Source organism: Arachis hypogaea, chromosome 11, assembly GCF_003086295.3.
Source record: "Arachis hypogaea cultivar Tifrunner chromosome 11, arahy.Tifrunner.gnm2.J5K5, whole genome shotgun sequence".
NCBI classification, from domain to species: domain Eukaryota; kingdom Viridiplantae; phylum Streptophyta; class Magnoliopsida; order Fabales; family Fabaceae; genus Arachis; species Arachis hypogaea.
Genome location: NC_092046.1, coordinates 121,302,034 through 121,329,877, shown reverse-complemented (window position 1 = coordinate 121,329,877; position 27,844 = coordinate 121,302,034). Strand labels below are relative to the sequence as shown.

General features: G+C 37.4%; 1 protein-coding gene across 1 annotated transcript; it reads left to right on the top strand.

Moving 5' to 3' along the window:
- The first annotated feature begins 3,133 nt into the window (after positions 1-3,133).
- Positions 3,134-27,301, top strand: LOC112721699 (uncharacterized). Its single transcript, XM_072206077.1, has 4 exons — positions 3,134-3,508; positions 3,578-3,677; positions 3,759-4,084; positions 27,002-27,301. Exons 1-4 carry the CDS (start codon positions 3,134-3,136, stop codon positions 27,299-27,301), a joined length of 1,101 nt encoding a protein of 366 aa, XP_072062178.1.
- The last annotated feature ends 543 nt before the right edge of the window (positions 27,302-27,844 follow it).

Genomic DNA, 27,844 nt, shown 5'->3' with positions numbered 1-27,844 from the left:
ATCAAAACTTTTTGTGTTAAACTTGTTTGAAGATTGTAAATTGGAACATGGTTTTTGAACTAAGAACGCACAACCCAGTGAGAATTAAGCTTAATTATATGGTTACACTATTTAACCATAAAAATTTTATTTTTGTGTGTTCTGCTTCTCTATGATTGTGATCTATATTTTGTTCCATCCTATATGTCCAATGCTTAATGTGTTATATGCATACGTATGATTGAGGCCATTATTTTATTAACTCACTTATCCCAAATAGCCTACCCTTCCATTCACCTTTGTTAGCCACTTTGAGCTTTTTAATCCCATTTGTTCTATATTTTACTACATCACTAATCTTAAGCAGAAAAACAATTAAATACCCCAATTTGAATCTTTGATTAGCTTAAGATAGAGATTGTGTGTTAATTAAGTGTGGGAAACTGTGGGAACATGGGTTAACAAGGGAATGTGTTATGTTTTTACAATGATGAAATATTGAGAATTTGAGTACCTACTCATGTGAAACTAGAAAAATTATAAATCCATGTGCATTGATAAAAGTCATGTTTACTTTTATTTAAAAAAAAATTCAAGTAATTAAGTAAATAAATAAATAAATAAGGGGACAAAATTACCCCAATGTTAAATTTAATGAAAAATCAATGCATATGTGATACAAGTTAAGAGAAAAGTTGATGCATGAGTATGTAATACAAAAGTGGGAAAATCTTGGGTAGCTAGGCATGATTTAAGAGGAATATAGAGTATGTATAGGTAAGAGCTTAGGTTACTCAAAGATTCAATTTATAGCTCACTTAGCCATATATATACCCTCACCTTTACCTTGGCCCCATTACAACCTTGAAAAGACCTTATGATGTTTGCATTGGTACATTGAATACTTATTGATTGGTTAGGTGAAGAAAAAAGTTTAGAAAGCATGACTAGAGAAGAGTAGAGTGATCACCCTATACACTTGAGTGATTAGAGTGCACATATACTATCAGTGAGGGTTCAATGCTTAATTCTATGTTCCCTGCTTTCATGAGCTGTCTTCTTACAAGTTTACTTGTTTCTACTGTATAGTTTGAATTAGTGGAATTTGAGTTATTTTTGTCTTGAAGGACTTATTTACTTTTAACCAAGTAGGCAAAAAATCATTTTAGCATATAGTCGCATTCATATACATAGATTGCATTGCATTATATGAGTCTTACTTTTTCCTACTCATTTATCTTATCTCCTTAAGCTAAGTATGAGGACATGCTAATGTTTAAGTGTGGGGAGGTTGATAAACCACTATTTTATGGTTTATCTTGTGTTTAATTGAGTGGTTTCATCAAGCCTTTACCCACTTATTCACATAAATGGCATGATTTTACAATTTCTTCCTAAGTTTGTTCTATGGTTGAAAACTTGCTTCCTAGAGATCTTTAATTTGTATATTTTAATTCTTCTTTATTCCATTCGATGCTGTGATCTGTGTGTTAAGTGTTTCAGGCTTTATAGCGCAGGAATGACTTAGAAATTGGAGAGGAAGCTTGCAAAAAAAGGAAAGAACACAAGAAACTAAGGAGATGACCAGCGAGCATCGACGTGCACGCATGGCTCACACGTGCGCGCGACATGAAGAAATTTGCAGCGACGCGTGCGTGTGCCTGACGCGTACGCATGGATTGGAGTCTGCATAAAAGACGCGCACGCGTGACAAGGAAATTTGCCAAATGATGCGCACGCATGACTGGCGCGTATGCGTGACCTGCGTGATCTGCAGAATTAACAGAAAATGCTGGGGGCAATTTCGGGCCGCATTTTGACCCAATTTTTATCCCAGAAACACAGAATAAAGCCAGAAAACGTTCAGAGACTCAAGAGAGATACACACATTTTCATTAGGATAGTTTTTAGGTTTTAGATCTGAATCTAGAGAGAATTTACTCTTCCTCTAGGTTTTGTTTACATTTATAGTTTCATAGTTTATTGCTTTTGCTTTTAGACACTGAAGAGTCATCACTTCCGTTGAAGATACTATTCTAGTTTGTTTCCTTACTTGCTCTTTTATTTATTCCATATTTTTAATTCTTTTTTAGAGTGGTAATTGGATTGTTAATGCAAAGGATTACTTTTACTTTTACTTAATTTAAACCTCTATTTTATTTAAATTATTATGTCTCTTTTCTATTCCAAACTCCCAATAACGAAGATGGTATCCATGTCAATAGAGTAGATTCCCTACTTGACATGGGAGTTGATTAAGAAGAGACACTTGAGTTGGAATGCTCAAATAATTAGTTAAATTGGAAGTTGTTGGCTAATTCTGTATTTACTAATGCTAGACCTTCCCAAGGGAGAGGACTAGGATTTGCGAATAAGAGTTAGCTCAATCACTTGACTTTCCTTTATTTAGTAAGGGTTAACTAAGTGAAAATAACAACCTCTTTATACTACACTTGAGAGGATTCCAACAAGGACAGAACTTCTAATTAATCATTCCCCCAATCAAGGCTTTTTATTCTAAATAATATAAATTCCTTTTAATTTTCATTGCACTAAATTACAATTGTTTATTTTCTGTTAATCAATTCTCAAAACTCTTGGAAAACTCCTGATTAATAAATTAGCACCCTTTCTAGCAACTCGTTGGGAGACGACCTGGGACTCATACTCCCAATATTTTTATTTAAAACTTTTGTGACAACCTTTCTAAATTGATGCGGCAGATTTTTGCTGGTTAAGAGCTATACTCGCAACGCTGTTTTTATATTACAATCTCTTAATTGGTCTAATTCCTGCCACGCACCATAAGTCTACAGTATAATTCACTCAACCTAGTGTATAGAACATGTTTTATTTGTTTTGTTGCCTCAATATACTGAAGTTTTTTTTATGTTATTTGTTTTCTACTTTGAGTATTCCTAAATTAAAAATTCCATGCCTCAACTAGAATGCAAGGGTTTTCTCTGTTAAGCAATTAAGTTAAACGAATTTGATATGTAGTGTATGATTATCTATATATATTTTATTAAACTTGCTTCTTATTCTAATATGTTTTGTCTTTCTCGACATGAATACTTGTTTTATTACCGTTCTTGTTTATTTGTTTGTTCCCTCTTCTTGATTTGCAGATTTTTTTTCCTTGCAGTTTTTAGTCATGAGTTTGCTTGAAGTCGTTAAAAATGCTTCAATCAATTCGAAGCCACTTAATTCTCCATTGGATTATCCTATTGTTCTGAACTCTAATACTATTATACCTAACTTGAAGCCTGAACAAGAAGACACAGCGGCCTTGTGTCTAGTAAAACCTCTTAGTGGATGGAAAATTTCGCAAGCTGATGCCGAACTCATTGACATTGGGAAGAAGTTCTTTATACAGCTAAAGGCAAATCTCAAGAGTGGTAATGGTTTGGAGAAGGATGAGTTTATTAGTGATTTGAATTCCTATCTGAATAGCATCACTAAGAAAATAGGTATTTCGGTTGCTATTAATCCATCTATGCCCAATTATACTAAGTTCTTGATTGACAAGGTTAGATATTTTATGGGTAAGGATGTTGTTGGTGTTGTTTTGGATGTGTGCATTTCGTTTGATATTTAGAATATAGTTGAGGCTTTGATTGAGCATGGTGTTATTAAGCATTCTTGTGATTCGGACTTGGTTACTAGGTTCGTTGAAAGGAAGAGATCCGACTTGATATGTTCGTGCATTAAGCACGCGTTTGATCTCGGGTAATCTGAAATACTCAGCATTCTGATGTATTTTTTTTCTCCATCCAAAGATGCTTATGATAGTATGATAACTGTGAAGGAGGCATGGGAGAACCAAGAACAGTTGGCCATTGATGGAATTAGTGATAGCAATTGGAACAAAAAGAATCTGCTTGTGGCAAAGGAGGCTTCAATTTTGCTTATGGTAGCTTATGATGGTTTCTCTGCATCTAAGATTTGTTTGCATTATCTACTTGCATCGTCAAACATCAATGATGTGCTGTTATCATCTTCCTTCAGTAAGTTGAACGGCAAAGAGTTGATTAACTTGATTCGCTATTTATCGAAGTGGCTAAATGGTGCACAAAATTTTGATCTCAACGGCGCCAACAACTTGGTACGCACGATCGTAATCTCAACTCTTTTTCACAACTTCGCACAACTAACCAGCAAGTGCACTGGGTCATCCAAGTAATAAACCTTACGTGAGTAAGGGTCGATCCCACGGAGATTGTCGGCTTGAAGCAAGCTATGGTCATCCTTGTAAATCTCAGTCAGGCAGATTCAAATGGTTATGAGGTTTTGATAATTAAAATATAAATAAAATATAAAATAAAATAAAGTTACTTATGTAATTCATTGGTGGGAATTTCAGATAAGCGTATGAAGATGCTTTGTTTCTTCTGAACCTCTGCTTTCCTATTGCCTTCTTCCAACCATGTGTTACCTCCTTCAATGGCAAGCTGTATGATTCTCTCGGATGAAAACAAATCCATATGCGCTGTCACCGCACGGCTAATCCATGTTGGTTCCCGCTAGCGTTGGAATAGGACCATTGTCCTTTTGCACACTGTCGCTTGTGCCCCACATTCGCAGGTTTGAAGCTCGTCACAGTTATCCCTTCCCAGATCCTACTCGGAATACCACAGACAAGGTTTAGACTTTCCGGATTCCAGGAATGCTGCCAATGGTTCTAGCCTATACCACGAAGGTTCTAATCTCAGATTCAGTTGCTCTATTGTCAGGAGAGGCAACGTGAATCATTGATTAGGGACCCAAGAGAATATACTCCAGCTGTCGTCCAATGACTACGTTGAACATCATGTAGACCGCTTTGTGGTTGTCAGGCACGCGATCTTGGCTAAGCGAGTAACGAAGATTGGGTGATTGTCACGGGTCACCCCTTTATTCTGACTTAACTGAATTTAGAACAAGAGTATATCTTGGAGAAGAAGTAGGCGTGAATTGAAGGAAAAACAATAGTAATTGCATTAATTCATGAAGAACAGCAGAGCTCCACACCTTAATCTATGGGGTGTAGAAACACCACCGTAGAAAATACATAAGTGAAAGGTCTAGGCATGGCCGTGAGGCCAGCCTCCAAACGTGTACAATACTATGATCAAAGATCAAAAGTGATCAAAAGATCAAAAGTGATCCAAAAGATAAAAAACTCTAAAATAAATCTCTAAAAGTAGTTTTTATATTAAACTAGTAACCTAGGGTTACAGAAAATGAATAACTAAGTGCAGATAGTGCAGAAATCCACTTCTGGGGCCAACTTGGTGTGTGCTTGGGCTGAGCATTGAAGCTTTTTCGTACTTAGGCTATTTCTGGAGTTAAACGCCAGCTTTGGTGCCAGTTTGTGCGTTTTACACCAAGATGTTTTAGGCTGACTTTGAACGCCAGTTTGGGCCATCAAATCTCGGGCAAAGTATGGACTATTATTTTTTTGGAAAGCCCAGGATATCTACTTTCCAACGCAATTGAGAGCGCGCCAATTGGACTTTTGTAGCTCCAGAAAATTCACTTCGAGTGCAGGGAGGTCAGAATCCAACAGCATCTGTTGTCCTTTTTCAGCCTCTGAATCAGATTTTTGCTCAGGTCCCTCAATTTCAGCCAGAAAATACCTGAAATCACAGAAAAATATACAAACTCATAGTAAAGTCCAGAAATGTGATTTTTGAATAAAAACTAATAAAAATATAATAAAAAGTAACTAAAACATACTAAAAACTATGTAAAAACAATGCCAAAAAGGGTATAAATTATCCGCTCATCACAACACCAAACTTAAATTGTTGCTTGTCCCCAAGCAACTAAAAACAAAATAAGATAAAAAGAAGAGAATATACAATGAACTCCAAGCTTATCAATGAAGATTAGCTTCAATTAGATGAGCGGGACTTGTAGCCCTTTTGCTTCTGAATAGTTTTGGCATCTCACTTTATCCTTTGAAGTTCAGAATGATTGGCATCTATAGGAACTTAGAATTCAGATAGTGTTATTGATTCTCCTAGTTTAGTATGTTGATTCTTGAACACAGTTACTTTATGAGTCTTGGCCGTAACCCTAAGCATTTTGTTTTCCAGTATTACCACTGGATACATAAATGCCACAGACACATAGCTGGGTGAAACTTTTTAGATTGTGACTCAGCTTTGCTAAAGTCCCCAGTTAGAGGTGTCCAGAGCTCTTAAGCACACTCTTTTTGCTTTGGATCACGACTTTAACCGCTCAGTCTCAAGCTTTTTACTTGACACCTTCACGCCACAAGCACATGGTTAGGGACAGCGTGGTTTAGCCGCTTAGGCCATGATTTTATTCCTTTGGGCCTTCATATCCATTAATGCTCAAAGCCTTGGATCATTTTTATTTTACCCTTGCCTTTTGGTTTAATGGGCTATTGGCTTTTTCTGCTTGCTTTTTTTTCCGCATGCTTTGTCTATGCACTACTTTTTCTTGCTTCAAGAATCAATTTTATGATTTTTCAGATTATCAATAACATTTCTCCTTTTTCATTATTCTTTCAAGAGCTAACAATTTTAACATTCATAAACAACAAATTCAAAAATATGCACTGTTCAAGCATTCATTCAGAAAACAAAAAGTATTGCCACCACATGAAAATAATTAAACTAATTTCAAGATATAATTTGAAACCATGTACTTGTTCTTTTGCAATTAAAAATATTTTTCATTTAAGAAAGGTGAAGGATTCATAGGACATTCATAGCTTTAAGACATAGACACTTAGACACTAATGACCATGTAATAAAACACAAACATAGACAAAACATAAGGCATAGGAAACAAAAAACAGAAAATAAAGAACAAAGAAATTAAAGAACGGGTCCACCTTAGTGATGGCGGCTAGTTCTTCCTCTTGAAGATCTTATGGAGTGCTTGAGCTCCTCTATGTCTCTTCCTTGCCTTTGTTGCTCCTCCCTCATGGCTCTTTGGTCTTCTCTAATTTCATGGAGGAGGATGAAATGTTCTTGGTGCTCCACCCTTAGTTGTCCCATGTTGGAACTTAATTCTCCTAAGGAGGTGTTGATTTGCTCCCAATAATTTTGTGGAGGGAAATGCATCCCTTGAGGCATCTCAGGGATTTCATGATGAGGGATTTTCTCATGCTCTTATTGAGGTCCATGAGTGGGCTCTCTTGTTTGCTCCATCCTTTTCTTAGTGATGGGCTTGTCCTCTTCAATGAGGATATCTCCCTCTATGGCAATTCCAGCTGAATTGCATAGGTGACAAATAAGATAAGGGAAGGCTAACCTTGCCAAAGTGGAAGACTTGTCCGCCACCTTGTAGAGTTCTAGGGATATGATCTCATGAACTTCTACTTCCTTTCCATTCATGATGCTATGGATCATGATAGCCCGGTCTATTGTAACTTCAGACCGGTTGCTAGTGTGGATGATAGAGCGTTGGATGAACTCCAGCCATCCCCTAGCCACGGGTTTGAGGTCAAGCCTTCTTAGTTGAACCGGCTTGCCTCTTGTGTCTCTCTTCCATTGAGCACCTTCCACACAAATGTCCAAGAGAACTTGGTCTAACTTTTGATCAAAGTTGACCCTTCTAGTGAAAAGGTGAGAATCTCCTTGCATCATTGGCAAGTTAAATGCTAACCTCACATTTTCTGGACTAAAATCCAAGTATTTCCCCCGAACCATTGTGAGCCAATTCTTTGGGTTCAGGTTTACACTTTGGTCATGGTTCTTAGTGATCCATGCATTGGCATAGAACTCTTGAACCATTAAGATCTCGACTTGTTGAATGGGGTTGGTGAGGATTTCCCAACCTCTTCTTCAAACTTCATGTCGGATCTCCGGATATTCACTCTTTTTGAGCTTGAAGGGGACCTCGGGGATCACCTTTTTCTTGGCCACAACTTCATAGAAGTGGTCTTGATGAACCTTTGAGATGAATCTCTCCATCTCCCATGACTCAGAAGTGGAAGCAATTGCCTTTCCTTTCCTCTTTCTAGAGGTTTCTCCGGCCTTAGGTGCCATTAATGGTTATGGAAAAACAAAAAGCTTTATCTTTTTCCACACCAAACTTAGAATGGTTGCTCGTCCTCGAGCAAAAGAAGAAAGAAATGAGTAGAAGAAGAAGAAATAGAGGAGATGGAGGTGATGAGAGGGTTTGGCCAAGGGGGGTTTATTGTGTATGATGTGTGAAATGGAAGGTGGTAAGGAGGGGTATTTATAGTGTAAGAGAGAGAGGGAATTCGGTCATGAAGGGGTGGTTTGGGAGGAAAATGGTTTGAATTTGAATGGTGAGGTACGTGGGGTTTTATGATGGATGGATGTGAGTGGTGAAGAGATTATGGAGAAGAGGGTAAGATTTGAGAGGTGAGGGGTATTTGGGGAAGAGTTATTGATGGGATTGGTCAAGGGTATTTGAGGAAGAGTGTTGTGGAAAGGTGTGAAGAGGAGAGAAGAAGAGGTGGGGTAGGTGGGGATCCTGTGGGGTCTACAGATCTAGAGGTGTCAAGGAATTTGAGTCCCTGCACCATTCTGGCGTTCAAACGCCCATTCTGTGCCAATTCTGGCATTTAACGCCAGCTCTGCTACCTTTCCTGGCGTTAAACGCCAACCAGATGCCCATTTCTGGCGTTTAACGCCAGCCAGATGCCAGACAACCCTTTCTGGTATTAAACGCCCAGAGTGCTGCCCATTCTGGCGTTTAACACCAAGAATGCTGCCAGGCTGGGCATTAAACGCCCATTCTGCTATCCTTACTAGCGTTTGAATGGCAGTAAGCTTGTCCTCCAGGGTGTGCTGTTTTTAATGTTGTTTTTCATTCTATTTTTTATTTTTCAGTTGTTTTTGTGACTTCACATGATCATCAACCTAAAGAAAACATAAAATAACAATGGAAAATAAATAAATATAATTAAATAACATTGGGTTGCCTTCCAACAAGCACTTCTTTAATGTCAATAGCTTGACAGTGAGCTCTTAGAGAGCTTCACAGAGATTCAGAGCTTAGTGGTGGCCTCCCAACACCAAACTTATAAGTTGAGTGTGGGGGCTCTGTTTGACTCTGTATTGAGAGAAGCTTTTCATGCTTCCTCTCCATGGTTACAGAAGAAGATCCTTGAGCCTTAAACACAAGGTAGTCCTTATTCAATTGAAGGACTAGCTCTCCTCTATCCACATCAATCACAGTTCTTGCTGTGGCTAGGAAGGGTCTTCCAAGGATAATGGATTCATCCTCTTCCTTCCCAGTGTCTAGGATTATGAAACCAGCAGGGATGTACAGTCCTTCAACCTTCACTAAGATATCCTCTACAAGTTCATAAGCCTGTTTCCTTGAATTGTCTGCCATCTCTAGTGAGATTCTTGCAGCTTGCACCTCAAAGATCCCTAGTTTCTCCATTACAGAGAGGGGCATGAGGTTTATCCCTGACCCCAGGTCACACAGAGCCTTCTCGAAGGTCATGGTGCCTATGGTACAAGGTATTAAGAACTTTCCAGGATCCTGTTTCTTCTTAGGTCATTTCAGTTGAACCAGATCATTTAGTTCATTGATGAGCAATGGGGGTTCATCCTCCCAAGTCTCATTACCAAATAACTTGGCATTTAGTTTCATGATTGCTCCTAGATATTGAGCAACTTGCTCTTCAATAATATCTTCATACTCTTCAGAGGAAGAATACTCATCAGAGCTCATGAATGACAACAGTAAGTTCAGTGGAATCTCTAGGGTCTCTATATGAGCCTCAGATTCCTTTGGTTCCTCATTAGGGAACTCCTTGGAGGCCAGTGGACGTCCATTGAGGTCTTCCTCACTGGAAATCACTGCCTTTTCTTCCTCACTTGGTTCGGCCATGTTGGTTATATTTATGGCCTTGCACTCTGATGAGCGGATAATTTATACGCTTTTTGGCATTATTTTTACATAGTTTTTACTGTGTTTTAGTTACTTTTTAGTATATTTTTATTTGTTTTTAAATAAAAATCGCATTTCTGGACTTTACTATGAGTTTGTGTGTTTTTCTGTGATTTCAGGTCATTTCTGGATGAAATTGAGGGACTTGAGCAAAAATCTGATTCAGAGGCTGAAGAAGGACTACAAATGCTGTTGGATTCTGACCTCCCTGCACTCAAAATGGATTTTCTGGAGCTGTAGAAACCCAATTGGCACGCTCTCAATTGCGTTGGAAAGTAGACATCCAGACTTTCCAGCAATATATAATAGTCCATACTTTGCCCGAGTTTTGACGACACAAACTGGCATTCAAACGCCAATTTCCTGCCCTATTCTGGAGTTAAACGCCAGAAACAGGCTGCAAATCAGAGTTAAACGCCAGAAACAGGCTACAACCTGGCGTTTAACTCCAAAAAGAGTCTCTACACATGAAAGCTCAATGCTCAGCCCAAGCACACACCAAGTGGACCCGGAAGTGGATTTCTACATTATTTACTTATCTTATGTAACCCTAGCTACTAGTTTAGTATAAAAACTACTTTTAGTGATTTATTTTATATCTCTGGTTAATCTTTTGGATATTTTATGTTCAGAGATCACGTTTAGGGGGCTGGCCATTCGGCCATGCCTGGATCTTAATCACTTATGTATTTTCAATGGTAGAGTTTCTACACACCATAGATTAAGGGGCAGAGCTCTGCTGTTACTCATGAATTAATGCAAAGTACTATTGTTTTTTTATTCAATTCAAGCTTATTCCTATTCTAAGATATTCGCTTGCACTTCAACCATGATGAATATGATGATCCGTGACACTCATCACTATTCTCAACCTATGAACGCGTGCCTGACAACCACTTCCGTTCTACTGTAGATCGAGCGTGTATCTCTTAGCCTCCATTCCGAAAGATCAGAGTCTTCGTGGTATAAGCTAGAATTATTGGCGGCCATTCCTGAGATCCGGAAGGTCTAAACCTTGTCTGTGATATTCCGAGTAGGATCTGGGAAGGGATGACTGTGACGAGCTTCAAACTCGCGAGTGTTGGGCGTAGTGACAGACGCAAAAGGATCAATGGATCCTATTCCAACATGATTGAGAACCGACAGATGATTAGCCATGCGGTGACAGCGCATTTGGACCATTTTCACTGAGAGGACGGGAAGTAGCCATTGACAACGGTGATGCCCAACATACAGCTTGCCATGGAAAGGAGTATGAATGATTGAATGAAAGCAGTAGGAAAGCAGAGATTCAGAAGGAGCAAAGCATCTCCATACGCTTATCTGAAATTCTCACCAATGAATTACATAAGTATCTCTATCTTATTTTATATTTTATTTATATTTTAATTATCAAATCTCCATAACCATTTGAATCCGCCTGACTGAGATTTACAAGATGACCATAGCTTGCTTCAAGCCAACAATCTCCATGGGATCGACCCTTACTCACGTAAGGTTTATTACTTGGACGACCCAGTGCACTTGCTGGTTAGTTGTGTGAAGTTGTGAAATAGAATTGAGATTATGAACGTGCACCAAGTTTTTGGCACCGTTGCTGGGAAAGAACAATCACGATTTCATGCACCAAGTTTTTAGTGCCGTTGCCAGGGATTGTTCGAGTTTGGACAATTGACGGTTCATCTTGTTGCTCAGATTAGGTAATTTTATTTTAATTTTAAGTTTTTGTTTTTTTTATTCTTTTTATTTTCAAAAAATTTTCAAAAAATTTTTTTTTCTATGTTCTTCAAAATTTTTAAGAATGAATTCTAGAGTTTCATGAGATGTGTTGAATCCTGGCTGGCTGTTAAGCCATGTCTAATCTTTTGGACCGAGGTTTCAACTATCCTTAGAAGAGCTTCTTTGTCTTTCTAAGCAAATTAGCTGTTGTATGTAATGTTCTGCTAAAGCTTGACTGGCCATTGGCCATGTCTAGTGTTTTGGACCGGAGCTTTTACTGAAAGCTTGGCTGGCTAGTAAGCCATGTCTAATTTCTGGACCAGAGTTTTAGACTAACATTGCATGATTCCTGGAATTCTCATTAGAAATTTTGAAATCCTTATTTTTTTTCCAATTAATTTTCGAAAAATACCAAAAAAAAAAATAATAAAATCATAAAACCAAAAATATTTTGATGTTTCTTGTTTGAGTCTTGTGTCAATTTTTAAGTTTAGTGTCCATTGCATATTTTTAATTTTCACTAAATTTTTGAAAAATTCATGCATGGTGTTCATCATAATCTTCAAGTTGTTCTTGATAATTTCCCTTGTTTGATCATTGCATTTTCATGTTTTGCATCATTTCTTGTTTCTCATATGCATATTCAATTTGTTAGTGTCTCAACATTAAAAATTTCTAAGTTTGGTGTCTTGCATGTATGTCTTTTCTTAAAAATTTTCAAAAATAAGTTCTTGGTGTTCATCTTGATCTTCAAAGTGTTCTTGGTGTTTGATAAACCACTATTTTATGGTTTATCTTGTACTCAATTGAGTGGTTTTTATTAACTCTTTACCCACTTATTCATACTATTTGCATGGTTTTATATTTCCTTTCTAATTATGTGTTTTGATTGAAAACATGCTTCTTTGATCTTATATTTACTTATTATTAATCCTCTCTTATTACCATTAGATGCCTTGATATGTGTGTTAAGTGTTTTCAGATATTATAAGGCAGGAATGGCTTGGAGGATGGGAAGAAAGCATGCAAAAGTGGAAGGAATGCAAGAAGATGGAGAAATTGCTAAGCTGTCCAGCCTGACCTCTCTGCACTCAAACGGCTATAACTTTAGCTACAGAGGTCCAAACGACGCAGTTCCAGTTGCGTTGGAAAGCTAACGTCCGGGGCTTCGATTTGATATATAATATGTTATAGTTTCTCTGATGCTAGGTGACGCGACCGCGTGATCCATGCGGCCGCATCGCAGTGACGGAAATCAGCGTATTTGAATTCTTCTCCAGCGAATTCTGGGCTGTTTCTGACCCAGTTTGCGGCCCAGAAAACACAGATTAGAGGCTATAAAGTGGGGGAATGCATCCATTCATAGAGAGGCTCTCATAATTCACTTCTCATGATTTAGATTAGTTTTGAGAGAGGTTCTCCCCTCTCTCTCTTAGGATTTAGGACTTCTCTTAGTTTTAGGAGTGACTCTCAATCCCAGGTTCTTTATTTTTATATAATTTATGAACTCTTCCATGTTACATGTAATTTTCTTAATTAATGTTATTTGAGGTATTTCAATTCATGACTGCTTTCTTTTATTTACATGATTACTGCTTCCCATCTGAAGACATCTTTATTCCAGTAGATTTATTCTTTTCCTTTTGGCTTTGGTTAAGAAATCAGTAACTCAGGAATTATCCAACTCAATAGCATAATTGTTAATTGTTATCTTGCCAATTGAATTGATCTTCAATAATCCCAACTTTTTCTTAGGAATTAACTAGGATTCAAAGATCTAACTAATTAGTCACTTGACCTTCCCTTGTTACAGCAAAGGTTAACTAAGTGAAATTAAGATTCAATTTTCATTATCATTGATAAGGATAACTTGATCTGGACTTCCAATTTCTAATACCTTGCCAAGAGTTTATGTTTATTGTTATTATTTTATTCCCTCTGCCATTGCTTTTCTAACTTTTTACCTTGATCCAAAAACCCCAAAATATACCTTTGCATAACCAATAATAAGAACATACTTCCCTGCAATTCCTTGAGAAGACGACCCGATGTTTGAATACTCGGTTATCAATTTCAAAGGGGTTTGTTACTTGTGACAACCAAAACGTTTGTACGAAGGAATTTCTGTCGGTTTAGAGACTATATCTACAACGCGACTGTTTTTATGAACTTCTTTACTGGCAAAAATCCCAACGTCAGTGTTCATCTTGACATTCAAAGTGTTCTTGCATATTTTTCTTGTTTTGATTCATAATTTTTATGTCTTGTGTCTTTTTTGTATTTTTCTCTTTCTTCGTAAAAAATTCAAAAATAAAAAAAAATATCTTTCCCTTATTCTTCTCATAAAATTCGAATATTTGAGTTGACTTTTTCAAAAACTTTTAAAAATCTAGTTGTTTCTTATGAGTCAAATCAAATTTTCAATTTAAAAATCTTATCTTTTCAAAACCTTTTCAAAAATCAAATCTTTCTCATTTTTTTATATATTTTCGAAAACTTTTAAAAATGATTTTCAAAATCTTTTTCTTAATTTTATTTCATAATTTCAAAATCTTTACTAACAATTAATGTGATTGATTCAAAAATTTTAAAGTTTGTTACTTGCCTATTAAGAAAGGTTCAATCTTTAAATTTTAGAATCATATCTTGTAGTTTCTTGTTAGTCAAGTAATCAACTTCAATTTTAAAAATCAAATCTTTTTAAATTTCTTTTTCAAAAATCAATTTTTAAAATCTTTTCTAACTTCTTATCTTTTCAAAATTGATTTTCAAAATCATTTTCAATTAACCACTTGACTTTTTGTTTGATTTTAAAATTCTTATCTTTTTCAAAACTATCTAACTACTTTCCTCTCTTTAATTTTCGAAAATCACTAACCAACTTTTCAAAAATCTTTTTAATTAAGTAATTTATTTAATTTTTAAAATTTATTTTGTTTCTCTTTTTGATTTTCGAATACTAATTGATTTTTAAAATAAAAACAAAAATATTTTCCTTTTATTTTAATTTTAAAATTTGAATTCTCTCTCCCTCTCTCATCTCCTTCTATTTATTTATCTACTAACATTCCTCTTCTACTCATAATTCGAACCCACTCTTCTTCTCTGTGTTCGAGTTCTTTTCTTCTACTCCTTCTATTCTTCTATTCCTCTACTCACATAAGGGAATCTCTATTCTGGGACATAGAGTATTCCTATTATTTTCTATTCTCTTCTTTTTCATTTGAGCAGGAGCAAGGATAAGAACATTCTTGTTGATGCTGATCCAAAACCTGAAAGGACCTTGAAGAGGAAGCTAGGAGAGGCTAAAGCACAACACTCTGGAGAGGACCTGACAGAAATTTTCGAAAAAGAAGGAGACATGGCCGAACCAAATAACAATGCCAACAATGCAAGGAAGATGTTTGGTGACTTCATTGCACCCTCTGCTGACTTCAATGGAAGAAGCATCTCAATTCCTGCCATTGGAGCAAACAACTTTGAGCTTAAGCCTCAATTAGTTTCTCTAATGCAGCAGAATTGCAAGTTTCATGGACTTCCAATGGAAGATCCTCATCAGTTTTTAGCTAAATTCTTGCAAATTTGTGACACTGTCAAGACCAATGGAGTTGATCCCGAGGTCTACATGCTTATGCTTTTCCCTTTTGCTGTAAGAGACAGAGCTAGAACATGGTTAGATTCACAACCAAAGGAAAGCCTGAACTCTTGGGATAAGCTAGTCAGTGCTTTTCTAGCCAAATTCTTTCCACCTCAAAAGATGAGCAAGCTTAGAGTAAAAATCCAAACCTTCAGACAGAAGGAAGGAAAGTCCTTCTATGAAGCTTGGGAAAGATATAAGCAACTGATCAAAAGATGTCCTACTGACATGCTTCCAGAATGGAGCATCATATGTATATTCTATGATGGTCTGTCTGAGTTGTCAAAAATGTCATTGGACTATTCTGCAGGAGGATCTCTTCATGTGAAAACCCCTACAGAAGCTTAGGAACTCATTGAAATGGTTACAAATAACCAGTTCATGTACACCTCTGAGAGGAATCCTATGAACAATGGGACGCCTCAGAAAAAGGGAGTTCTTGAAATTGATACTCTGAATGTCATATTGGCTCAGAATAAAATATTGACCCAGCAAGTCAATATGATTTCTCAGAGTCTTAATGGATTACAAGCTGCATCCAACAGTACTAAAGAAGCATCTTCTGAAGAAGAAGCTTATGATCCTGAGAACCCTGCAATGGCAGAGGTGAATTACATGGGAGAACCTTATGAAAACACCTATAATCCTTCATGGAGAAATCATCCTAATCTCTCATGGAAGGACTAATAGAAGCCTCAACAAGGCTTCAACAATAATGGTGGAAGAAATAGGTTTAGCAACAACAAGCCTTTTCCATCATCTTCTCAGCAATAGACAGAAAATTCTGAACAGAGCCATTCTGGCCTGGCAACCATGGTCTCTAATCTATCTAAGACCACACTAAGTTTCATGAATGAAACAAGATCCTTTATTAGAAATTTGGAGGCACGGGTGGGTCAACTGAGTAAGAAGATTACTGAAACTCCTCCCAGTACTCTCCCAAGCAATACAGAAGAAACCCCCAAGAGAGAGTGCAAGGCTATAACCATGACCAACATGGCCGAACCTAGAGAGAGTGAGGAGGACATAAATCCCAGTGAGAAAAGCCTCATGGGACGTCCCCTAGACAGAAAGGAGTTTTCCTTTGAGGAACCAAAGGAATCTGAGGCTCATACAGAGACCATAGAGATTCCATTGAATTTCCTTCTGCCATTCATGAGCTCTGATGAATATTCTTCCTCTGAAGATGATGAAGATACCATTGAAGAGCATGTTGCTAAATATCTAGGAACAATCATGAAGCTGAATGCCAAGTTATTTGGTATTGAGACTTGGGAGGATGAACCCCCCTTGTTCACCAATGAACTGAATGCATTAATAAGGCAGACATTACCTCAGAAGAAACCGGATCCCAGAAAATTCTATACCTTGTTCCATAGGCACCATGACCTTTGAGAAGGCTCTGTGTGACCTGGGGTCAGGAATAAACCTCATGCCACTCTCTGTAATGGAGAAACTGGGAATCTTTGAGGTACAAGCTGCAAGAATCTCACTAGAGATGGCAAACAAATCCATGAAACAGGCTTATGGACTAGTAGAGGAAGTGCTTGTGAAGGTTGAAAGCCTTTACATCCCTGCTGATTTCATAATCCTAGACACTGGGAAGGATGAGGATGAATCCATCATCCTTCACAGACCCTTCCTAGCCACAGCAAAAGCTGTGATTGATATTGACAGAGGAGAGTTGATCCTTCAGTTAAATGAGGACTACCTTGTATTTAAGACTCAAGGTTCTCCTTCTGTAACCATGGAGAGGAAGCATGAAAAGCTTCTCTCAATACAGAGTCAAACAAAATCCCCACATTCAAACTCTAAGTTTGGTGTTGGAAGGCCATAACTAAACTCTAAGTTTGGTGTTGAGAGGCCACAACATTGCTCTGATTATCTGTGACGCTCCATGAGAGCTCACTGTCTAGCTATTGACATTAAAGAAGCGCTTGTTGGGAGGTAACCCAATGTTATTTAATTATGTCTATTTATTTTCTATTGTTATTTTATGTTTTCTTTAGGTTGATAATCATGTGAAGTCACAAAAACAACTGAAAAATCAAAAAACAAAATGAAAAACAGCATTAAAAACAGCTCAGCCTGGAAGAAGAGCTTACTGGCGTTTAAACGCCAGTAAGAAGCAGCAGACTGGCGTTTAACGCTAGAAGGAAGCATCAAGCTGGCATTAAACGCCAGAAACAAGCACCAAACTGGCGTTTAACGCCAGAACAGAGCATCTACTTGGCGTTTAACGCCAGAAATGGGAGAGAAGCTGGCGTTAAACGCCAGAAACAAGCAGCAACCTGGCGTTTAACGCCAGAAGTGCACTCTAAGGGCGTTTTGCATGCCTAAAAGGAGCAGGGATGCTAAGTCCTTGACCCCTCAGGATCTGTGGACCCCACAGGATCCCCACCTACCCCACCTCTTCTTCTCTCCTTTTCACACCCTTTCATAACACTCTTCCCCAAATACCCTTCACCAATCACCTCCATACCTCTTCCCCAAATACTCTTCACCAGTCACATCCATCCACTCTTCCCAAAAAAACCCCACCTACCTCCAAATTCAAAATCCTTTCCCTCCCAAACCCAACCCTAATACACGAACCCTAACCCTTCCCCCACCCCTATATAAACCCCTCAACACTACCTCATTTTCACACATCACAAACACTTCTTCCCCTCTTGGCCGAATACACTCTTCTCCTCTATCTCCTCCATTTTCTTCTTCTTCTACTATTTTCTTTCTTCTTTTTCTCGAGGACGAGCAAACATTTTAAGTTTGGTGTGGTAAAAGCGTTGCTTTTTGTTTTTCCATAACCATTAATGGCACCTAAGGCCAGAGAAACCTCAAGAAAGAGGAAAGGAAAGGCAATTGCTTCCACCTCTGAGTCATGGGAGATGGAGAGATTCATCTCAAAGGTCCATCAAGACCACTTCTATGAAGTTGTGGCCAAGAAGAAGGTGATCCTTGAGGTCCCTTTCAAGCTCAAAAGGAGTGAGTATCCGGAGATCCGACATGAGATTAGAAGAAGAGGATGGGAAGTTCTCTCCAATCCTATTCAACAAGTCGGAATCTTAATGGCTCAAGAGTTCTATGCAAACGCATGGATCACTAAGAACCATGATCAAAGTATGAACCCGAATCCAAAGAATTGGCTTACAATGGTTCGGGGGAAATACTTAGATTTCAGTCCGGAAAATGTAAGGTTGGCGTTCAACTTGCCAATGATGCAAGAAAACGCACGCCCCTACACTAAAAGGGTCAACTTTGATCAAAGGTTAGACCAAGTCCTCATAGACATATGTGAGGAAGGAGCTTAATGAAAAATTGACTCAAGAGGCAAGCTGGTTCAACTAAGAAGGCATGACCTCAAGCTAGTGGCTAGGGGATGGTTAGAGTTCATCCAATGCTCAATCATTCCCACTAGCAACCGGTCTGAAGTTACTATAGACCGGGCCATCATGATCCATAGTATCATGATTGAGGAGGAAGTGAAAGTTCATGAGATTATACCTCAAGAACTCTACAAGGTGGCTGACAAGTCCTCCACTTTGGCAAGGTTAGCCTTCCCTTACCTCATTTGTCACCTCTGCAATTCGGCTGGAATTGACATAGAGGGAGACATCCTCATTAAAGAGGACAAGCCCATCACTAAAAAGAGGATGGAACAAACAAGAGAGCCCACTCATGGACCTCAACAAGAGCATGAGGAAATCCCTCATCATGAAATCCCTGAGATGCCTCAAGGGATGCACTTTCTCCCACAGAACTATTGGGAGCAAATTAACACCTTCCTAGGAGAATTGAGTTCCAACATGGGACAACTAAGGGTGGAGCACCAAGAGCACTCCATCATTCTCCATGAGATTAGAGAAGATCAAAGAGCTATGAGAGAGGAGCAACAAAGGCAAGGAAGAGACATACAGGAGCTCAAGAACACCATTGGTTCTTCAAGAGGAAGAAGATGCCACCCTCACTAAGGTGGACCCGTTTCTTAATCCGCTTGTCTATTTAATTTTTCTGTTTTCGTTCTCTATGCTTCATTTTTAATTATGTTTATGTCTTACTACATGATCATTAGTGTCTAGTGTCTATGCCTTAGAGCTATGAATGTCCTATAAATCCATCACCTTTCTTAAATGAAAAATGTTTTTAATTACAAAAGAACAAGAAGTACATGATTTCGAATTCATCCTTGAAATTAGTTTAATTATTTTGACGTGGTGACAATACTTTCTGCTTTCTGAATGAATGCTTGAACAGTGCATATGTCTTTTGAATTTGTTGTTTATGAATGTTAAAATTGTTGGCTCTTGAAAGAATGATGAAAAAGGAGAAATGTTATTGATAATCTGAAAAATTATAAAAATTGATTCTTGAAACAAGAAAAAGCAGTGAATAAAAAGCTTGCAGAAAAAAAAATATATGCAAAAAAAAAGAAAGAAAAAGAAAAAGCAAGCAGAAAAAGCCAAGAGCTTTTTAAACCAAAAGGCAAGAGCAAAAAGCTAGTAGCCCTTAAAACCAAAAGGCAAGGGTAAAATAAAAAGGATCCAAGGCTTTGAGCATTAATGGATAGGAGGGTCTAAAGGAACAAAATCCTGGCCTAAGCGGCTAAACCAAGCTGTCCTTAACCATGTGCTTGTGGCGTGAAGGTGTCAAGTTAAAACTTGAGACTGAGCGGTTAAAGTCGTGATCCAAAGCAAAAAAAGAGGGTGCTTAAGAACCCTGGACACCTCTAATTGGGGACTCTAGCAAAGCTGAGTCACAATCTGAAAAGGTTCACCCAGTTATGTGTCTATGGCATTTATGTATCCGGTGGTAATACTGGAAAACAAAGTGCTTAGGGCCACGGCCAAGACTCATAAAGTAGCTGTGTTCAAGAATCAACATACTGAACTAGGAGAATCAATAACACTATCTAAAATTCTGAGTTCCTATAGATGCCAATCATTCTGAACTTCAAAGGATAAAGTGAGATGCCAAAACTGTTCAGAGGCAAAAAGCTACTAGTCCCGCTCATCTAATTGGAGCTAAGTTTCATTCATATTTTGGAATTTATAGTATATTCTCTTCTTTTTATCCTATTTGATTTTCAGTTGCTTGGGGACAAGCAACAATTTAAGTTTGGTGTTGTGATGAGCGGATAATTTATACGCTTTTTGGCATTGTTTTTACATAGTTTTTAGTATGTTTTAGTTACTTTTTAGTATATCTTTATTTGTTTTTAAATAAAAATTGTATTTCTGGACTTTACTATGAGTTTGTGTGTTTTTCTGTGATTTCAGGTAATTTCTGGCTGAAATTGAGGGACTTGAGCAAAAATCTGATTCAGAGGCTGAAGAAGGACTGCAGATGCTGTTGGATTCTGACCTCCCTTCACTCGAAATGGATTTTCTGGAGCTGTAGAAACCCAATTGGCGCACTCTCAATTGCGTTGGAAAGTAGACATCCAGGGCCTTCCAGCAATATATAATAGTTCATACTTTGCCCAAGTTTTGGCAACGCAAACTGGCATTCAAACGCCAACTTCCTGCCCTATTTTGGAGTTAAACGCTAGAAACAGGCTGCAAATCAGAGTTAAACGCCAGAAACAGGCTACAACCTGGCGTTTAACTCCAAAAAGAGTCTCTACACATGAAAGCTCAATGCTCAGCCCAAGCACACACCAAGTGGGCCCGGAAGTGGATTTCTACATCATTTACTTATCTTATGTAACCCTAGCTACTAGTTTAGCATAAACACTACTTTTAGTGATTTATTTTATATCTTTGGTTAATCTTTTGGATATTTTATGTTCAGAGATCACGTTTAGGGGGCTGGCCATTCGGCCATGCCTGGACCTTCATCACTTATGTATTTTCAACGGTAGAGTTTCTACACACCATAGATTAAGGTGTGGAGCTCTGCTGTTCCTCATGAATTAATGCAAAGTACTATTGTTTTCTTATTCAATTCAAGCTTATTCCTATTCTAAGATATTCGCTTGTACTTCAACCATGATGAATATGATGATCCGTGACACTCATAACTATTCTTAACCTATGAACGCGTGCCTGACAACCACTTCCGTTCTACCGTAGATCGAGCGTGTATCTCTTAGGCTCCATTCCGAAAGATCGGAGTCTTCGTGGTATAAGCTAGAATTATTGGTGGTCATTCCTGAGATCCGGAAAGTCTAAACCTTCTCTGTGGTATTCCGAGTAGGATCTGGGAAGGGATGACTGTGACGAGCTTCAAACTCGCGAGTGTTGGGCGTAGTGACAGACGCAAAAGGATCAATGGATCCTATTCCAACATGATCGAGAACCGACAGATGATTAGTCGTGCGGTGACAGCGTATTTGGTCCATTTTCACTGAGAGGACGGGAAGTAGCCATTGACAACGGTGATGCCCAACATATAGCTTGCCATGGAAAGGAATATGAATGATTGAATGAAAGCAGTAGGAAAGCAGAAATTCAGAAGGAGCAAAGCATCTCCATACGCTTATCTAAAATTCTCACCAATGAATTACATAAGTATCTCTATCTTATTTTATATTTTATTTATATTTTAATTATCAAATCTCCATAACCATTTGAATCCGCCTGACTGAGATTTACAAGATGACCATAGCTTGCTTCAAGCCGACAATCTCCGTGGGCTCGACCCTTACTCACGTAAGGTTTATTACTTGGACGACACAGTGCACTTGCTGGTTAGTTGTGCGAAGTTGTGAAATAGAATTGAGATTCTGAACGTGCACCAAGTTTTTGGCGCCGTTGCTGGGTAAGAACAATCACGATTTCGTGCACCACACTCTCTTTTTGGATTCTCTTTTGTATTGCTTGGGAGAGTACTAGGAGGGATTTCAGTAACTCTTTTACTCAGCTGACCCACTTGTGCCTCCAAATTTCTAATATAGGACCTTGCTTCAGTCATGAAACTGAGAGTGGTCTTAGATAGATCAAAGACTACAGTTGCTAAGTCAGAGTGGCTCTGCTTAAAATTCTTTGTCTGTTGCTGAGAAGATGATGGAAAAGGTTTGCTATTACCAAACCGTGCTCTCCCACCATTATTATTATTGAAGCCTTGATTAGGCTTCTGTTGATCCTTCCAGGAGAAATTTGGATGATTCCTCCATGAAGGATTATAGGTGTTTCCATAGGATTCTCCCATGTAATTCACCTCTTCCATTCTAGGGTTCTCAGGGTCATAGGCTTCTTCTTCAGAGGAAGCTTCCTTAGTACTGCCTATTGCAGCTTGCATTCCAGACAGACTCTGAGAAATCATATTGACTTGCTGAGTCAATATTTTATTCTGAGCCAATATGGCATTCAGGGTATCAATCTCAAGAACTCCTTTCTTCTGAGTTGTCCCATTATTCACAGGATTCCTTTCAGAAGAGTACATGAACTGGTTATTTGCAACCATTTCAATGAGTTCCTTGGCTTCTGTAGGCGTCTTCTTCAGATGAAGAGATCCTCCAGCAGAGTGGTCCAATGACATCTTGGACAATTCAGACAAACCATCATAGAATATATATATGATGCTCTATTCTGAAAACATGTCAGAAGGACACCTTCTGATCATTTGCTTGTATCTTTCCCAAGCTTTATAGAGGGATTCACCTTCCTTCTATCTGAAGGTTTGGACTTCCACTCTCAGCTTGCTCAATTTTTGAGGTGGAAAGAATTTGGCTAAGAAAGCATTGACCAACTTTTCCCAAGAGTTCAGGCTATCTTTAGGTTGTGAGTCCAACCATGTCCTAGCTCTGTCTATTACATCAAAAGGGAAAAGCATAAGTCTGTAGACCTCAGGATTAACCCCATTGGTCTTAATAGTGTCACAGATTTTCAAGAATTCAGCTAAAAACTGATGAGGATCTTCCAATGAAAGTCCATGAAACTTGCAATTTTGCTGCATCAGAGAAACTAATTGAGGTTTAAGCTCAAAGTTGTTTGCTCCAATTGCAGGAATTGAGATGCTCCTTCCACAGAAGTCAGAAGAGGGTGCAATAAAGTCACCAAGCATCTTCCTTGCATCTCCACCATTGTTATTGGGTTTGGCCATCTCTTCTTCTTTTTCGAAAAATTCTGTCAGGTCCTCTCCAGAGTGTTGTGCTTTAGCTTCCTCTTTAGAGTCCTTTCAGGTTCTGGATCAGCTTCAACAAGAATGTTCTTATCCTTGCTCCTACTCATATGAAAAAGAAGAGAACAGAAAAGAATAGGAATCCTCTATGTCACAGTATAGAGATTTCTTTATGTGAGTAGAAGAAGAGAAGAGTAGAAGAATGAGAAGAGAAAAATTCAAATACAGAGAGGGAGAGAGGGTTCGAATTATAAGAAGAAGAGAAGTGTTAGTAAATAAATAAATAAATAAATATAAATAGATGAGAGAGAGAGAATTCGAATTTAAATTAAAATAAAAGGAAAATATTTTTGTTTTTATTTTAATTATTGGTTAGTATTCGAAATTTAAGAGAAGAAATAAAATAAAATTTGAGAACTAAATAAATTAATTAATAAAAAAGATTTTTGAAAAAGTGGTTAGTGATTTTTGAAAATTGGAGAGAGAAAAGTAGTTAGGTGGTTTTGAAAAAGATATGATTGAAATAGTAAAGTTTTAAAATCAAACAAAAAGTCAAGTAGTTAATTAAAAAAGATTTGAAAATCAATTTTAAGAAGATAAGAAGTTAGAAAAAGATTTTGAAATTGATTTTGAAAAATATATGATTGAAAATCATTTTGAAAAAGATTTGAAAAGGAAATTAAAAAGATTTAATTTTTGAAATTAAAGTTGATTACTTGACTAACAAGAAACTAAAAGATATGATTCTAGAATTTAAAGATTGATCTTTTCTTAATAGGCAAGTAACAACTTGAAATTTTTAAATCAAAATATTAAATGCTAGCAAAGAATTCGAAAATATGAGATAAAATAAGAAAAATATTTTGAAAATCAATTTTAGAAATTTCGAAATTATTAAGAAGAAAATTGAAAAGATTTGATTTTTGAAAAGGATTTGAAAAAGATTGAATTTTTAATTTGAAACTTTGACTTGATTAACAAGAAACAACTAAATTTTAAAACTTTATGACTAAATCAATTCAAATTTTCAAAATTTATGAGAAGAATAACGGAAAGATATTTTTTTTGTTTTTGAATTTTTAATGAGGAGAGAGAAAAACACAAAAATGACACAAAACATGAAAATTTAAGATCAAAATAGAGAATGCATGCAAGAACACTTTGAATATCAAGATGAACACCAAGAACACTTTGAAGATCATGATGAACACCAAGAACACATTTTTGAAAATTTTTAAGAAAAGAAAAACATGCAAGACACCAAACTTAAAAATTTTTATTCTATAGACACTAATAATTCAAGAATGTATATGAAAAATAAGAAAAGACACAAAACAAGAAAATTTAAAGATCAAACAAAGAAATTCATCAAGAACATCTTGAAGATCATGAAGAACAAAACTCAATGCATGGATTTTTGAAAATTTAAAGAAAAAAATCAAAATATGCAATTGACACCAAACTTAAAATTTGACACAAAACTCAAACAAGAAACACAAAATATTTTTGGTTTTTATGATTTTATTAATTTTTTGGATTTTTCAAAAATTATTTTGGAAAAAGAAAATAAATAAATTCAAAATTTTTAATAGGAATTCCAGGAATCATGCAATGTTAGTCTAAAGCTTCGGTCTAAAAGATTAGACATGGCCAATGGCCAGCCAAGCTTCAGTATACAAATCAGACATACAACAGCCAATTAGATGGGAATCCAAAGGCTCTTGCAATGATAAGTGGAAGCCTCAGTCCAAAAGATTAGACATGGCTTAACAGCCATCCAGGCTTCACATATCATCTGAAACTCTAGAATTCATTCTTAAAAATTCTGAAGAACAAAATATAAATTTTTCGAAAACTATTTATTTTTTTTAATTTTTTGAAAATAAAAATAAAAAATCTTAAACATAAAATAAAATTACCTAATCTGAGCAACAAGATGAACCGTCAGTTGTCCAAACTCGAACAATCCCCGGAAACGGCACCAAAAACTTGGTGCACGAAATTGTGATCTCAACGGCGCCAACAACTTGGTATGCACGATCATAATCTCAACTCTTTTTCACAACTTCGCACAACTAACCAGCAAGTGCACTGGGTCATCCAAGTAATAAACCTTACGCGAGTAAGGGTCGATCCCACGGAGATTGTCGGCTTGAAGCAAGCTATGGTCATCCTTGTAAATCTTAGTCAGGCAGATTCAAATGGTTATGAGATTTTGATAATTAAAATATAAATAAAATATAAAATAAAACAAAGTTACTTATGTAATTCATTGGTGGGAATTTCAGATAAGCGTATAAAGATGCTTTGTTGCTTCTGAACCTCTGCTTTCCTATTGCCTTCTTCCAACCATGCGTTACCTCCTTCCATGGCAAGCTGTATGATCCTCTCAGATTAAAACAAATCCATATGCGCTGTCACCGCACGGCTAATCATCTGTCAGTTTCCGCTAGCGTCGGAATAGGACCATTGTCCTTTTGCACACTGTCACTTGTGCCCCACATTCGCAGGTTTGAAGCTTGTCATAGTCATCCCTTCCCGGATCCTACTCGGAATACCACAGACAAGGTTTAGACATTCCGGATTCCAGAAATGCTGCCAATGGTTCTAGCCTATACCACGAAGGTTCTAATCTCAGATTCAGTTGCTCTGTTGTCAGGAGAGGCAACGTGAATCATTGATTAGGGACCCAAGAGAATATACACTGGCTGTCATCCAATGACTACGTTGAACATCATGTAGACCGCGTTGTGGTAGTCAGGCACGCGATCTTAGCTAAGCGAGTAACGAAGATTGGGTGATTGTCACGGGTCACCCCTTCATTCTGACTTAACTGAATTAAGAACAAGAGTATATCTTGGAAAATAAGTAGGCATGAATTGAAGGAAAAACAATAGTAATTTCATTAATTCATGAAGAACATCAGAGCTCCACACCTTAATCTATGGGGTGTAGAAACTCCACCATAGAAAATACATAAGTGAAAGGTCTAGGCATGGCCGTGAGGCCAGCCTACAAACGTGTACAATACTATGATCAAAGATCAAAAGTGATCCAAAGATAAAAAACTCTAAAATAAATCTCTAAAAGTAGTTTTTATACTAAACTAGTAACCTAGGGTTACAGAAAATGAATAACTAAGTGCAGATAGTGCAGAAATCCACTTTCGGGGTCCACTTGGTGTGTGCTTGGTCTGAGCATTGAAGCTTTTTTGTGCTTAGGCTGTTCTTGGAGTTAAACGCCAGCTTTGGTGCCAGTTTGGGCGTTTAACTCCAATTCTAGTGCCAGTTTGGGCGTTTTACGCCAAGATTTTTTAGGCTGACTTTGAATGCCAGTTTGGGCCATCAAATCTCGGGCAAAGTATGGACTATTATATATTCCTGGAAGGCCCAGGATGTCTACTTTCCAACACAATTGAGAGCGCGCCAATTGGGCTTCTGTAGCTCCAGAAAATCCACTTCGAGTGCAGGGAGGTCAGAATCCAACAGCATCTCCAGTCCTTTTTCAGCCTCTGAATCAGATTTTTGCTCAGGTCCCTCAATTTTAGCCAGAAAATATCTGAAATCATAGAAAAATACACAAACTCATAGTAAAGTCCAGAAATGTGATTTTTGAATAAAAACTAATAAAATATAATAAAAAGTAACTAAAACATACTAAAAACTATGTAAAAACAATGCCAAAAGGGTATAAATTATCCGCTCATCACTAAAGAAGTACGAGAGGTTTCCTCAAGCCGGTCCCTACCTTGAAGCTGCAGCAGCTTTGGGTTTGACTGTTTGTGATTGGCTTCCCAAACTCGACGATGTTGTGAAGTTTCTTGGTTTTGTGCTTGATGAGAACTTTTCTTCTTTGGTGTTGCATCCAGAATTTCATGAGCAGCTAAGATTAATTGAGGAAGTGGTTAGTTCTTTGATTGCTGAATCCAAATGTTGTTTTTTGATGGCTGATGTGGTGAACAAACTAAAGATGGAAGTAAAAGGTGGAAATACATATGATCTTTTTGAAGTGTGAATTGATAATCAAATGATCAAATCATTGTAATTTTTGGTTTATGATATCGACTGCAATTGCTTGTATCTTTCCTAAGCTTTATAGAGGGATTCACCTTCTCTTTGTCTGAAGGTTTGAACTTCCACTCTAATCTTGCTCATCCTTTGAGGAGGAAAAAATTTAGCCAGAAAAGCATTAACCAGCTTTTCCCAAGAGTCTAAGCTCTCTTTTGGTTGGGAATCCAACCATATCTTAGCTCTGTCTTTTATAGCAAAGGGAAAGAGCATAAGCTTGTAGACTTCAGGATTAACTCCATTAGTCTTTACACTATCATAGATCTGTAAGAACTCAGCTAAGAACTGATAAGGATCTTCCATTAGAAGTCCATGGAACTTGTAGTTCTACTGCAAAAGAGAGACTAACTGAGGTTTAAGCTCAAAATTGTTAGCTTCAATGGCAGGTACAGAGATACTTCTGCCATAAAAGTCAGAGGTAGGCATGGTGAAGTCACCAAGAACCTTCCTGGCATCATCTTTAGGTTTGGCCATGTCTCCTATTTCTTGT